The 14874-nt window shown below is 46.3% G+C and overlaps 2 protein-coding genes across 4 annotated transcripts; both read right to left on the reverse strand.

The window, feature by feature from the left end:
- Positions 1-939: 939 nt before the first annotated feature.
- slc25a42 (solute carrier family 25 member 42) lies at positions 940-10995 on the reverse strand. 2 transcript variants are annotated; one of them, XM_035528427.1, is made up of 8 exons: positions 10606-10995; positions 8074-8222; positions 6091-6202; positions 5753-5778; positions 5387-5553; positions 4575-4691; positions 4191-4342; positions 940-3637 (listed from the first exon to the last, which is right to left on the reverse strand). In XM_035528427.1, the coding sequence occupies exons 2-8, from the start codon at positions 8149-8151 to the stop codon at positions 3321-3323; spliced, it is 969 nt and encodes a 322-aa protein (XP_035384320.1). In that variant the 5' UTR covers positions 8152-8222; positions 10606-10995; the 3' UTR covers positions 940-3320. The 2 variants fall into 2 exon arrangements, with proteins under 2 accessions (XP_035384320.1, XP_081579307.1); XM_081723181.1 differs by lacking the exon at positions 10606-10995 and adding an exon at positions 10124-10308.
- A 123-nt stretch (positions 10996-11118) lies between these two features.
- Positions 11119-14771, reverse strand: armc6 (armadillo repeat containing 6). 2 transcript variants are annotated; one of them, XM_027021744.3, is made up of 8 exons: positions 14531-14621; positions 14205-14327; positions 13993-14078; positions 13279-13846; positions 12909-13054; positions 12645-12776; positions 12225-12362; positions 11119-12039 (listed from the first exon to the last, which is right to left on the reverse strand). In XM_027021744.3, the coding sequence occupies exons 2-8, from the start codon at positions 14323-14325 to the stop codon at positions 11827-11829; spliced, it is 1404 nt and encodes a 467-aa protein (XP_026877545.2). In that variant the 5' UTR covers positions 14326-14327; positions 14531-14621; the 3' UTR covers positions 11119-11826. The 2 variants fall into 2 exon arrangements, with proteins under 2 accessions (XP_026877545.2, XP_026877547.2); XM_027021746.3 differs by having other exon boundaries at positions 11120-12039; positions 14205-14348; positions 14531-14771.
- Positions 14772-14874: the final 103 nt, after the last annotated feature.

Raw genomic sequence — 14874 nt, forward strand, 5'->3', positions numbered from 1 at the left:
CGTTTTGAACAAGGTTCCACAGCATTGTCAGGATGACGACATACATACTGCGCAAAATCGCGCCGAAAAGCATCTCAGTGTGGACCTTTTAGCCAAAGTGTAGCCTACGTGAAGGTCAAGTTCAGGTCATCGGCAGAAGCCAGGGTCCACTTAACTTGCACTGCCCCGTGGCGCCACCTAGTGGCGTTTTAAAGGACACGCCAGGCGCCAGCAGAGCGGCTGTTGCGGCTCCTTTTGTTCTTCATCTTCACTTTATCCTTCCGTCGTCAACTTCGACAAGGGAAGCGAAATATGAGTAAAACTATTTGATTCACTAGTGCGAAAAACGTCTGGGAGTGGAAAAGCACTAACTGTTAGGTGACAAATATTTCATGTCAAACGTGGCGTGTGAGAAAACTGGTGTTTCTAAGAATAGAAATTCCGATGCCATTTTGATGTTCACGCCAAGTCATAATTTAAGCTTTTATTGCCACAGCCAACCAATTACTTTAGTGTAACAGTACTAAAAAGATGTAACAATCAGAATTAAAATACAAAGACAATATGCAAATATACACATGCTGGGTATTTCTTTAGAATTAATTATAAATGTGTATAATTTTACACACCCATCTGCAGTGCTCTTAATTGTTTGGAAGCTGCCTATTGAACACATACTGAAGGTTAAATGCAGAGACGAAGCCTAACTCACTTAACAGTGATCAGGTTGCGCCATCTAGTGGCGTGTGTACGTATTTCAAAACGCATCAATCTATTGAGTTTTTCCTGCTATAAAGTATTCTAAGTTTTATAAAGTTTCCACCGTAAAACACTTACTAGGCTTTTTGAGGTAGGTTAAAACAAACTTCATGAGAAACTGTGAAGCATTCATATGCACGCATTTCAAGTGTGCTTCTTTCAGACACCATTTGTTTAAATTACTAAGGCCATGACACAGGATGATTGCAATCTCATTAGTTTAATATACATTCACTTGGCACAATAACTTACTTAAAACCAGCCTGGAGATCAGAATACTCTGAATCAATCAATCATTCATTTCAGCTTGAGATCATGTTCGCTTTGGAAAAACACCAACACAGAGGGATTACTGACACCAACGCAAAGTTGTCAGCATGAAACAGGCAGCTACCCCGCCACATTTATAATTCATCTCTCAGCAAAATACGGGATGGTTACATTTTTATTATGGGTGTAACAAGAGAAGTTAGAAAAGTTTCAAGTATTCTCTACAAGATTAGACTTATACAACACTTGCATGGCACCCTGGAGGTCCTCAGTGGTGTTGAAGTACAGGTCGGCTGGCTGGAATGACCATCTCAGGACATTTTTAGCCTGGATTTAGCTGACTTGGGGATTTAAACAGGCCTCTTGTATTTTCATGTTGAAGGCTCTAAAATGCCATTATGCCAGCTAAAACATCCAAGCATCCTGAACTGTGCTTTGGCTTAAAGCGATTGTTATTGAAAACTTTGAGGGGTGGAGAGGGTGTTATTAGTAGAGGGCATGAACAGATAAAAATAAAAAGATAAAATGGTTCAAATGTTATTCAAATACAACGGCTTTCATAAAAATATATGGAAAAAATGGTCAAGGCCATATTTAGCAACATCAGTAACATCTGTGATCATTGTACCCAACATCATTGAAATAACAGGCCTGGACCAAAGCCGCACTGAAATAACAGTGTCTGGATTAGACGCAGGTGAATTAAAGCAGATATCTATAATTTACAATAGCATTCTGTCAGAGATAATATGGTAGCCAGTAATATGAGGTCCTTAACAAGTTAGCAGATATGCAAATATTACTTGCAAATGTGTTACCAAAAGGTTACTCACAACACGTTACCAAGTTGTTAAAACTAGCACAGAAATGAGTCATGCAGTTACACTGAAGTCACAACTGTGCTCCTCATTAGCAATGAGCTCATATTTACTGCACTCCCAGTGAGCTTCAGAACTGCCCTGTGCTACTGGAGATCTGAGTTAGCAAGAGAGGTGCTGACGTGAGCTACATTTTGTTCATAGTGGGCCTTTCTGTTCTCTTTGCGGAGGCACTAAGCACATGCTCGTGTTCAGATAGCCTGAGTGGCAAACCCCACATGCACAGGGCTTAGCATCAGGCCTTGGTGGACACCATGACACCAAGCAAGCTCACACTTACAATGTGGAGACTCCACAGCAACACAGAAGGCAAGTAGACACACACAAGCAAGCACGCAACATGTACGGCTGCCCTGTGCACTCAGAGGTGCACGTGGCGACGCATATACTGCGAGCCAAACACGGCGGCTGCAGACACGGCAGACGACATCATTGGTCACCAGAGTGTGGGAGGACCTAAGGATACGCTGGACTGGTGGCGCTGCTTCCTGTCTTCCTCATATCCTTCTCATGACAGCCCACCAAGAGAATTTACAGGTACATTTACTACATTCTGGTTTTTGTCAGATGTATTAAAAGGTGAGATGAAATTACATCGATACAGGGTCTGATCAGCCCTCATTTCAAGGCAGCTAGAGTGTGTCATCACACACAAGGCAGGAGCGTGGCAGGGAAGAAATCTTAAAAAAAAAATAAAAAAATTTAAAAAGGGCAAGAGAACAGCAACGCGCAGAAGAAAGAGGAGTTTCCGCCGCATACATGGCAACGCCAGAACGAGAAACGAATGAGCGTATTGCACTTAGTGGGATCCTGCAGAGACACGTGGGACATCAGTGAAGAGGGAGGGGCTTACGGGACATAAGGTCTGTCTGTACCTCTCTCACACAGACAGACACACAGACACAGACTCTCTACTGACTTATTCTCCAACTCAGAAAACAAAAACCTCTAAACTATTTCATTTCAAAGTCCAGCCATCATGTAAAACACACACATCCATAAACTGTCAGTAAGATCTCTACTAGCGTGTCTGAGTTCTGTGCTCGTCAGTTTGACCATTGTGCTTGTGTGTCAGATTTTCCGTTTCTTCCTTTGGCAGCATACGCACAAGTACAAAAACAGCCGTGTCGCAAAGAAAGTCGTCCCCTCCTCCCGCACGCCGACGTGGACAGAGCATCAGTCGGAGTCGCTCTCCTCCCCGCCTCGGCTCCATGCAGCTGACTTCCCCAGACACGCCTCCTGCCCAACGCTGTGTGAGCTGTGTCGCAGTCAAAGTCTTCCCCCTCTGGGCAGAAGCTGCTGCTCACAGGAAGCTTCGGCACAGTAAAAGTCTTCCCCCTCTGGGCAGAAGCTGCTGCTCACAGGAAGCTGCGGCACAGTAAAAGTCTTCCCCCTCTGGGCAGAGGCTGCTGCACTGCAGTTCTCCCTGCCAGTCTATCGTGCGCTGTAGCCCACCTTGCGCAGGAGGATCTGTGTGAGGTCAAAGGTCATGAAGCTGATGCCCACGGCGATGGGCCCTTTGACCCAGTTCATGCTCAGGCCCTTGTACAGGCCACGGATGACGCCCTCCTCGTGGACGATCTCGCGCATGGTGCCCGTGATGGAGGCGTACGCGTGGCCCGTCACGCCTGCCGTCTGCATCCGCCTGCGCACCACGTCCAGTGGGTAGGAGGCTGACTGGCCGATCAGACCAGCGCATGCTCCAAATGCCAGCCTCTCATACGAGTAGGGCTGCGCTCGGCCCGTTTTCTCTGCAACACACACAAAGGTTGCAGTGTCAAGAAAGACCATAACCCCATGTCCAATTCTCACCCTCTGAGCAATACAAAATACTCAAGCGTACTAAAAACTGAGAACTGGAAAAGCCTCCGAACATCTCAAACGCAAGAAACGTTTCGGAGGCCACGTGTGCAGCATGCGTGTGCCAAGATGTCCATGCGTGTGGGAAGACGCTTCAAGGGGGGTGGGGCGCTTGATACATGCTACAAAAACTGCATATAGCCTACAATAACCAAATTGTATATGTAACCACCCCCCCCCCACCCAAGGGAAAGAGAAAGTACAAAGAAAGTAGCCTGCAGTTTGAGTGAACCAAGTGACACTGCTATGGCATGCTGGGTACAGGAAGGCAGCATGTGACAGCCCTGCAGTCCATGACAGGCAACAGGTGCAGACAAAAACTGTGATCAGTTCTCCAGGTTCTCTCACTTCTTTATAACTACACCGTCTTCATTCACTTGGTTTCCATACATTTGTAAAAATAATTCTGAACGATGCCCAGAACACACAGTCACACACACAAACCTGCATGGAGTTTTTTGAGTGTCTCATAAGTGAAGAAACTCAGGCCTGCATAGGGAACTACACCGAGTATAGTGGGAGCGAAGCCTCTGTAGAGAGTTTTCAGTCCCTCCTCGCGAGAGATCCGCACAAAGACGTGCATTATGTTACTGTACCTGAGGAGCAGGGACACACACACACACACACACACACACACACCTGTACCATAACTGAATGCAAAAGACACAAAACAGTATGAACATACTACATGGCTAAGGACTCAGATGAGCCCTTTTGCAGGCCCTCATTTGCATAACAATGGCCAGCCCCTGTTGACATCATTCTTGATGTCATTCATTGATGGACAAGGTCTTGTGGCGCATCCCTTTAACGCGTCGCGCTGCTTACATCTCCTTCGGCGTAACAGCCATGCGGGCACGGACCAGGTCGAGCGGGTACGTAATCATAGCAGCTGTGGTGCCGGCAAGCGACCCAGCCAACAGCCTCGGCACAGGCGGCAGAGCTCTGCGGCAGAGACAAGAAGTGACACTTTCAGCAACAATGGTGTATGCCACAGGCCTCATGCGTTTTAACACGGTCACAGCCCGGGTGAGTATTAATGGGACTTCATGAGCCTCCATAGGCGGGTCATTAACGGGCAGTAACATCGGTCAGCACTGTTTACATCTTTTTGCAACTTTCACCCCTTTGTTATCGTCTCAGCTAGCAGTAGCATGTCCCTGCACTGAAACTGTAGCCATCAGATACAGCAACAGCCTTGACGTGGTAGATAAGGTTCCCGGCTGCTGGCATGGGGGGGTTCAGACAGAGCACGGCCAATGGGAGAGGCACCATTATGAAAAACCTTTCAGTGCAAGGACAGGCAAATGGCAAAAAAACGAGATCAGGTTTTGACTTTCAAACTTTGATCATTTTAAACATTTCATGTAGTGGACCTGATCCTCGAACAGACGCCTTTCTCTAACATTTGGTTAATGTAAGTACAGATATGCTTGGGTTTGTGTGTCACCTTAAGCTAGCAACCTTGGTTTGCTCAGAAACTTGTGTTTATAAGTTTCCTTTACATTAATAAGAAGGAACCAGACTGGCTGTGTGTGTGTGTGTGTGTGTGTGTACGTAAGTGTGTACAGAAACACTTCGCAGCATGTACGGTCTTTAAACTGAGCCCGACGCGGAGAGCGTGAGCGGAAGCTACTCACTTGCCCTGGAAGCCGTAGTAGCCTCCCAGAAGCCTCTTGTACTGCTCGTGGGCGCAGAACTGGATGGCAGCATAGGGGATGACGCGCACCATGGTGGCAGAGTTTCCCCTCCACAAGCTGAAGAAGCCCTCTGACAGGTAGGTGCGGTAGATCAGCCGATACGCCTCCTGCTCGTGGAGACACCACAGGCTTCGATTCAACAACGCGTCGCGCACATGCCCCCGCAGCCGTGCACCGTAACATGCAGCCTTACGACGAGAGAGAGAGTGCCCCAAGTGATGCTCGCTCCACCATACAACCGTGGTCGCTGCGCTGTGAGGGTGTTTAAGTGGTTATTGATTCTAATAGACAGGAATGTACACTCACCTTGGCAGAAAATCGGTTTGAAGACACTAAGATACGAAAAACAAAGAAAGGGGGTTGGGGGGGGGGGAATAAAAAAAAAAAAAAAAAACTATCAGATGTTTGCAAAAGAATATAACAGTTCTTTGTGCTTGCAATGGCTTTATGGAGTGACCACTTTAAAGTAAAGACTGGATCCCAGACGCTTATTGGTTTCTCTCAATCACTTGTACATGAGCTACTGCAAACGTTTACAAGTACGTTATCTGGCACCAGCTGGAAAACAACCATGCGCTTGCTTCCGAGCTCGTGTGTTGGCTACTGCCTAAGATGGTGTGTCTAATGCGTCCAGCGTGTCCTGCCTTGGAAGATGATCTTGGTTCTGTCCAGCGGCGCTACAGTGGTTTTAGCCACAGCGCCCGCGAAGGCCCCAGAGAGCAGCGAGTTCAACACAGATCGGCCCTGCTTGAAGCCCTGCGCACAGACACCAGGAAAAAAAAAAAAAACCCACAGATTAAATTCTATATACAGCACATTTATAAGAGTGCCTGCTTAATGCCAAAAATGTCAAATGTACAGTGTGCGCATGCATTACACAAATACACAAGCAGATGAATGCACACGCTATGAGATTTGGATCCACTACGGTCACCTTAAATTAATCAAACTATTTAAGATCGATCCATTCGGGACCCTGAGCAGCCCATGAACACCTGTAAATCACCCCATTTTAGAGGCAAACTTTAGACCACTCTTACCATTTCCTCTTTTGAATAAACAAAAATATGTTAGAACCTCTAGACAACAGTAATACTACATTACTAAGCACAACAACATTAAGGACTTCTACAGTACCACTTAAAAGGCAAAGCTGACATGCCAGCTAGCAGGAGGTAAATCTCTAGGACTCGGACTCCATTCACAGTTCATCCGACGCAGCCTCATTTTTCCACCACTAGCTCAAAATGAATCTCCTGATGAAAGTGCAAAACGAACCATGCATGACCAGGGAAAAATGCAGCATGTCCATGCCAAAGCTGCCCGGTGCTTACCGGTCCCTGCGTGCTGGTGTCAGTCATGGTGGGCTTGTCTGAGCAAACATCATGGCATGTGAACCGACATCAGATGGGCGCGCGGCATGCAGCTCTGCTAAGCGTGCTCAGTTCAGAGTAGTGGTCGGCCGGCATGCATTTTTCAGCGGCTAACGCCGATATTCAGAGAGAAGGGAGGCCAATGGCCAATGGCCATATATATATTCCACCATTATATATTCCACTATTATTAGGTTGTCGGTTTTTTGGCATCTACTAAAATATAACAATGTAACAGTAATGACAAATAAAACATTTAACACTTATTGTGTGCATTGTCTGTTTGCTTAAGTAGATCTGCACACATTAAGTGCACTGCAGACAGTATAAACTAAATAAATGTCCACAGGTAATCAAAAAGCTATCTATTTATTTATTTAACAAAGTTTAAACAGAAATCTGATAAAAACTTAAATACAGTTAAGAAAATCGGCCGATACAGATTATCGCAAAATGGCACGATTAATTGGCCGACCACTAGTTCAGAGGCAGTAGATAATTAAACCGAACTTGCGCAACAAACTAGAAGGCAGGAGCCCTGCCTAAAAGACTGCAATATGTTTATTAAAAGAACAGCATCAAAATGATTTAGGCAGAACTTAACTAAACATACTATTTATCCAATGTGAGAAAACTAATACGCAGAAATATGATGTCACAACACTAAAAGGCCATCCAGAGCAGCTGGACAGACACCGGACATGATCGATGCACAAGTCACGAGGGCACCTTCCCTTTCTTGGCCACGTCCGAACACTATGATGAGCCAAAGTGACCGAAATTGTGTCACTGACCTCACTCGTGAGGCTCATGTCACTGTTTTATTTGGCCGTCTGCTAAACTGCCAGGGGACATGTGGCATTTTATGACTGCAAAAAAAACAAACAAACAAACAAAAAAAACAACCCACCTTGACAGAAATAGAGTTTAGGTCACTTAGCCAATTTAATAATATGAATTCATGTGCTGCTATTTTGGCATGAACGACTCCTACACTGGTTATTTTGGAACACAGTTCTAAATTGCGAGTCAGGTTACAAATTCTGAATCCCAGAGTTGCAACATCAACATTGCAACATCAACGTGATGACAGCTCTTTATTTACATCACACAAGAATGATTGACGAATGATGGTAAAGATTCTACTCTCTAAATAACTAAGTGGAGTCCTCTTATTTTCTCCAAGCTTTGCTGATTGCACGCTGCTATTAGCTGCTCTCTGCATTACGCATGTTTGGAAATGAGCATTCTTACCTCTGATTGGCTGGAGGAAAGTGGCAGGACTTCACCCTTTGTGAGCGCCCCCTGGTGTTCCTGCACTCCATTCCCCATGCCTGTCCCTTATTCTCATGCACGCCAGCACTCGGGGGCTTGCTGGCCACACACGCACGCACGCACACTCCCTAGAAGAACAAAATCCAAACCAGCAAATTAGCATATTACAGCTAAAAGATCACGTCACAGCATGACATTTACTATAGATACGATATTAAAACTAAGTGTTCCTGTTGGATTAGAAAGTGGACAGAGATTATAAATAAGGAGCAAAAACAAACCACAGCTTTACGTAAGCATGCATCCATTACATTTCATAAAAAAACTTTAACCTAAAAAAGACTCCCAAACATATGCTAATCCCATCTTTGAAGGTGCATGATAATGTTAGTCTGCTTAAACATTTTTTTTTAAATTTAGTGTCCATTGTCAGGTGATTACATCAGAATGTATGAAGTTGGAGAAAAATGTATGATCGCCAAACCAAACAGTTATTGTATCTTCATTCGAAACATTCAGCCTACAATAAATGAATTAGGCTGTGGGTCTGCTACCACTGAGGTGCACGTTTCTAGGAAAAGATATGGGCTTCCTGAGAGGTTTTCCAAGAAGTCTTTCCTTTGATGTCTTGAAAAGCCTGTTTGTTAAGTCCTTGCTGTTGTTTATGCATTTTGACAGACGCATACTGTTCTGCAATTTGCTCAGACACTCCTAAAAAGCCAATATGTTACACGAGATCAGACTCCTACAAACAATCAGCCTGTGTGAAATGCGGCCATGTAGTCAGGCACTGGGGCTTATCAGAGAAGCCAACACTAGCCTACACTATCTAAAGCCTCAAGGAGCAAACAACATCTACAAGGCTTTCACACAACAGGGTTCTGGTGTGCTGTTGCGGCGAGCTACAGCTGAAGTCTCCCAGCAACACCCACAAATCCCTGGGCGGATGGTTCCCTGGGCGGACGGTTCCCGTGGCAGCGGCTTTTGGTACTTGGAGCAGTCCTGAAGTGCCCCAGCTGACCCACAGCCAGCAGCTATTCCCGGCAACAGCGTTCACATGTCACTGCAGGCACTGGGTGAAAGGTCTCAGACACTAACACATGCATGCAGTGCGCTCCCGCCCGCACACACACACACACACCTAAGTGGCAGTGAATACGATTGACAGGAGCAGCAAGAAGGGCTGTATGCGACCACATTCCAAGTCAAGCAGTGAACCACCTTCTGAAAAACTGTACAAGAGCGAAAGGGGCATTTGCTGTAGTGGCCCAACACCAACAGATTCGTAAGATAAACTGACTTGTACATGGGACGTCTGCTGTTCACTACTTTGGTAGTTAATTGTTAACTCAGTGAGGACTAATAAAACCAGAAGACGGGAGCGGTTTGGGACAGGGCAACGGATGGGGGTAGGGGTGTAATGGGGACTGAAAAAAGGGTATGAAGCAAGCAATTAGGAAAGCAGCGTTGTCAGGGAAACAAGGGCCTGCATTTAGCTCATCGGACAGGCCCGAGGCTGGGATCAGAAAATCCTCTCTGACCTCTTTTCTCATTACAGCCAAAAGCTTGAGAGGTGTGGCATATCGTCTAAACAAGTAACGCAGTGCTCCCGCTCACATATGCACCAACTCACCCTCGTACCCAGTCTTCTTGCACTTCTATGAAACAACTCAATTTATTTGCCCCACTAACCCACCACATGCGCGCACACACACACACACACACTTTTCTTTTTTCAGGATCAATTTACAGCCACTGCACCAACTTTTGTTCAACCTTAAGTGCACTGCTTTCAAGGGCGTCTCAAATTACGAGAGAAAACTGAATGGACAAACGTTATAACAAACGTCTTCTTGTTCCTGAAGAACACAATCTTAAAAAAATCCACACACACATCCCTGAGACTCTACGTGTGTCAAATGTATGATTATGGTTCGTGTAAGGAAACGCTTAGAAATTCCTATCAGAGCATGCATTTAGCCAAGTAAAAATTTAATAAAATGGATGGTCATATACGTTTGTCACTCACTTATTTCGGCTTGTACCAACTCAAAGGAACCTCCATGACTGCGATGCAATACTATCAGTACAAACGCGACGTATGGTGGCAACCTACAGATGTTATCTGTGCATAAACCAGGGGAAAGCCAGGCCTGTGTGACTGCTAACGACCTCCGGACACCAAACCCCAGTCAAATTAGACTGTTCAAAAAAAGAGTGACAACACAGTCCAGAACCATCACATCTGCATCTGAAACCAATCCCGAAAACATGTCCCCAGTTCCTCACCATGAGCATGGTTTTAGTCATACGGTGACCCCACATGACTTGCGTGTTTCCAGTTAATAAACAATTATCTACTTTGCAAACAACAACAAAATGGACCCAAACCATCGTGGAGTAACGGGGAAAACAAACAGTGCAAAATTGTAGCCAAACTTCGTGTCACTTCTCATATCAAACCTTTAGCAAGTTAGCAAGCTAGCCAATATAATTCACGTTCTGACTTACCTTTCTGTTAATAAGGCGTCCGTGGATTCCTCTCCTGAAACAGGTTTCCTACCTACAAAACGACTTTTTAACAATTTGCCGAGTTTGACAGCCACTCCCCTTGAGTTAGTTGACGTAAGCTAGCTAGCTAAACTAATACAATTGCTATCAGTTTAGCCAACAGATGGCTAACGGTACTAGAGCACTTTAGGATAGCCAAGATAGGTAAATAAACTGGGCTCCAACTGCAGTTTGTGAACACGCATTTCAAACTAAAAGTCTCTTAACTCTCCTTAAAGAAAGTGACAAGAGTCAAACCGATTTCCTTACTTATGGCGACTTAACTGCACCAAACTGGACGTCAACTGGCAGCTTAAGTGCCATTTCGTATATAGTGTCTGACAAGCAAGGGCGAGCTGCAAATGCATTGTGGGAAATGTAGTATGGGAGCACAGACACATGCTTGGATAGGCTAGTGCGAGGGGCGTGGCGGCTGGCGAGAACACGCTTGATGCTCATGTTTATTCTTGACGCGTTTAAACAGTAGACCCATTAGTTTTCGGGAAATTGGAATTCCAGCATGTCTTAATTCGATGTCGATTTACATGAGCTAGCAATATTTTGCATTTGTTTTCAAATATGTTTAATAACGTTTTCGTTTACACGTGCACTTATCGAGCACATAGTGTATCTTGGAGAACTTCAACAATTTTTTTTTTTTTTTTGTATTTGACTGGCCGCTAGGTAACAAATTGCAAATGCTTGTGACCCTTCTCATGGACAACGCTTTTTTTTGTAAAGGAAAGCGAGTGTTAAGTAACACTGTACAATAAATGTTTCAGATTCAGGTGTCACATTGACACAAGAGAAAAGCACCTTTTGAACTAAGTACACTTATTCCAAGAGCAATCCAAATTCCATTCGTCCAGGAAAAACACATTTCAGGAAAAATAATAAAACCATAGCTCATCTCAAGAAAAACATTGGCATCAGTAAATGGGAAAAGTAGTTTAAACTACATGTAAAAAAAAAAATTTTTTAAATACAGCTAAAATATTTACACCATAATATATTCATGACAGAAATTCATAAGGAGTACATGATGTAGGAAATGGTGAATACAATATTACTGGAATTATTTTCCTAACAGTGTCTTTGTGTTCTGCTTAAATTAGATGCTCTCTCTTCCCCATCACTACACAGTGAATGAGATGGCCAATGAGACAACTCCTGAGTCCTCTGTTAGTGAGTGAGGCTTCCTTTCTTGCCAGTCCAGAGCTCCCTGAGCTCTACCTGGCAACCCAGGTCCCTGAGGGCAGCCCTCGCCACGTCGCCACAGTCCCTGTGAGTGGCCAGAGCCTGACCAATCAGGGCCTCTGCTCCCATGTCTAGAATGGGCTGGCTAAAGTCGCGTGTGCGGGCAACTAGGTTCCTTAGCAGCATACAGGACTGTTTCTGTCAGGGTATAAAAGACAGAAAAGGCATTTTCACTTAAAGTTGCTGTGGCATACACGGTCAGGTCTTCCGGTACTGGACTCGTAGCTGTCTCATAAGGCAGACTGGTTATTGTTGGAGACAAATTTATTTAGTGCACCCCCCCCAATTATAGATTGTGCTATAGAAGTAAATGCATTACCCACCTGCACGCTGACCTCAGCCTGATGGGCCTTCATGGCCTGGAGGGCACTCATTGCTCCACCACTCTCCATGATCACCTTACAGTTATTGGGCTTGCGCAGCGCGAGCACACACAGAGCCGCACAGCCCTGCTCGCACACCTGTGGCACATGTGACAGAACAGAAGACAACCTCAGTACAGGGCGCTGTTCGGCCAGCAGCAAAACAAAACCGGCACGCTTCAAAACGGCCGGAGCGGCAGTTGGCAACTGTCAGAAAACAAACGGCCAGCGTTTTCACACATCTCTGCGCGCCGAGCTCCGCCCCTTTCATTGTAGCTGAAGCCGAGCACAAAATTCGCACAGACCTGTTGGGCACCCGAGAGATCATTGCAAAAAGTGATCCCAAACTGCAATCCCATTAGCGAACGGCAGAGGGCACACCTGTGCATTCCCCATGTGACGGTTTATCGCCATGACAATGAGCTCCGTCCCGCCTGCGCTCACAATGGCGTCTTTAACATCATCGTTGCCAGCGATGGCCCGCAAAGCACTCAGGACCTGCTTCACAAGGTCCTGTAAGAAAATCAACGACATCACGTCTGCTATTGGCCTATATGCAGCAGTAAGAATAGCAACCAGTTACAGTGACTAATGACTTCAGCTTTAATTACAGGTCAGGAGAGAGGCGCTGTAGAGAGCACTCACCTGGCAGTCCAAGCTGTCTGCTAGGAGGGTCATCATGAACTTCAGCCCTCCCAAATCCACGATGTCCTGGCAGAACTCGTTCCTCACAGCTAACCGGGACAGAGTAGCGCACAGCTCACTCAGGACGGACAGATTGCCAGGATGGGCTAGGGGAAAGGTGGCAGAGGGGAGGGTTATCAACATGCTACGTCGCAATTTTGGCTTGTACGCTCTTACTGCAAAAGCACACATCATAGTAGCTGATCAAACATACTGTAGATGAACAGCAATTACAAAGAAATTGGATCATTCTCACTGCACTTGTGATCACCTCTGTCTTAGCATTCAACAGAATCCCAGATCTGGCACAATGACACCACACAGAGCTCACCCTTAGCAGCATCGATGATTATCTTCAGCCCGTTGTGCTCCAGGACGATCATCTTGGCGTGCTCGTGTGCGTGGCCGAAAGGCACACGCACGTCGTCGTCGAAGGTCATGACCCGGAGGGTGGCGCACGCCTCTTTGACGACGTCAGGCCGCAGGGCGTGACGGGCGACGGCGCCGGTGAGCAGGGCCAACGCCCCGGCCTTCACCAGGTCCTGCCGGTTCTGCTCGTGCTTCAGACACCCGTGGCGCACGGCCCGAACGGCCTGGCAGGTGAGGTCCGGATCCTCCAGGTGGGTGCGTAACGTGCCGATCAAGAATCCGCGGCCTTCGGCATCTAGGAGATCGGGCTGACCGTCCGTGAGCATCGACATGGCAGCCAGCGCTGCAGAGAGAGCTTCCTTGTTGACGCCCGCGCGCTGGCAGCAGGAGAGGATCGTGGGATAGGCATCCTTCTGCGCGGCCAGGTAGCGCTGAGCGAAGCCGAGGGAGCACTGTTCTGTGAAGAGCTTTAGCCCCTCCCCCAAGGATGCCAGGGAGGAGCCTAACTCACCTCTGAGAGACTCCAGAGCCTGGTGGCGAATGGGGAGACATCATGTGTATGGTGATGTATGCATAATACATATGATGTGTGGCAAAGTAATCATCTACGCTTTGGCCTTCCCAAAGCACGGTGCTAATGGGTTTATTTTCATTAAGACAAGGAACCAGACTTTACCTGAAGGACTTTGTGGGTCTGTTCATCTGTGGTCTCTTCAGAAGAAGCTTTGGGCACTGCCTTTACAATGTTACTGAGGTCCACACCTTTACCGGATAAGTATTAGAAAAGGGCAAAATCAGGCCACCAGTTAGTCATCCCCAGTGAATAACGTCATAAACCAAACAATAAAAACAGGCACATCGACGGTGGCAAGAAACCTGTGAAATTACCCTGCGACTCAAACTGCTCAATCGCTTCCCTTAACGCTTCACCGTCATCCATGTCAAACTCCTCGATGTTCTCCCTGACGACAGCGTCAAAGGTGTCCTGCGTTATCCTGCGCTTTGCCATGTCTGCAGATTACAGCGGACCAGCTGTTACAAGGAAACGGTTGAAAACAAGTTCGACTGTTTTCTTATCGCTCTTCAAGCAATAGAACAAAAATCGTGATGGGTGCTGCACATCGCCGATCATCTAGATAGCCATTAGCTATTAGCTGGACATTCAACCAAGACAACAACGAATGGGCTCGCTAGATACGGACAGTTAAATTTACCCAGTGTCGTGACGTTTCGATCAGTGAATGACTTTATCGTCTCGGCGAGGCCCTCATTCAAATAATTTAGTCTTAAAGGTTTAGGTTGACAGTAACGCAGCTAGCCGAACACATCGCAGATCACACATCACACCACCACTCACGACCACCCCGCCTGCAAGCTGACGATAACGTCCCACCCAACTTGGTCTAACGCTAAAAGAATAAACCAAAGCCCAGTCAGCACCACGATACGCACCGCCCGCGATAGTGAATCGCGGAACCTACGTGGGTCCGTTTATTAATAGGACTCGGGGTGAACGTCTAGCATAATATTGAAGTTCCGTCAATGCACATTCCTTTGT

This window comes from Electrophorus electricus, chromosome 11 (genome assembly GCF_041902795.1).
Source record: "Electrophorus electricus isolate QZ-2024a chromosome 11, ASM4190279v1, whole genome shotgun sequence".
NCBI classification, from domain to species: Eukaryota; Metazoa; Chordata; class Actinopteri; order Gymnotiformes; family Gymnotidae; genus Electrophorus; species Electrophorus electricus.

Excerpts from the sequence above, each read along its gene's own strand:
- armc6 (XM_027021744.3), bottom strand. The coding sequence starts at position 14,325 with ATGGCAAAGCGCAGGATAACGCAGGACACCTTTGACGCTGTCGTCAGG. Across the intron at positions 12,777-12,908 it reads CAGACAGCTTGGACTGCCAG|GACCTTGTGAAGCAGGTCCT; the intron begins GTGAGTGCTCTC and ends ATTTTCTTACAG. Across the intron at positions 12,363-12,644 it reads GTCACATGGGGAATGCACAG|GTGTGCGAGCAGGGCTGTGC; the intron begins GTGTGCCCTCTG and ends CATGTGCCACAG.
- slc25a42 (XM_035528427.1), bottom strand. The coding sequence starts at position 8,151 with ATGGGGAATGGAGTGCAGGAACACCAGGGGGCGCTCACAAAGGGTGAA. Across the intron at positions 4,343-4,574 it reads GCTGTTACGCCGAAGGAGAT|GTACAGTAACATAATGCACG; the intron begins GTAAGCAGCGCG and ends CCTGCTCCTCAG. Across the intron at positions 3,638-4,190 it reads ACTCAAAAAACTCCATGCAG|AGAAAACGGGCCGAGCGCAG; the intron begins GTTTGTGTGTGT and ends TGTGTGTTGCAG.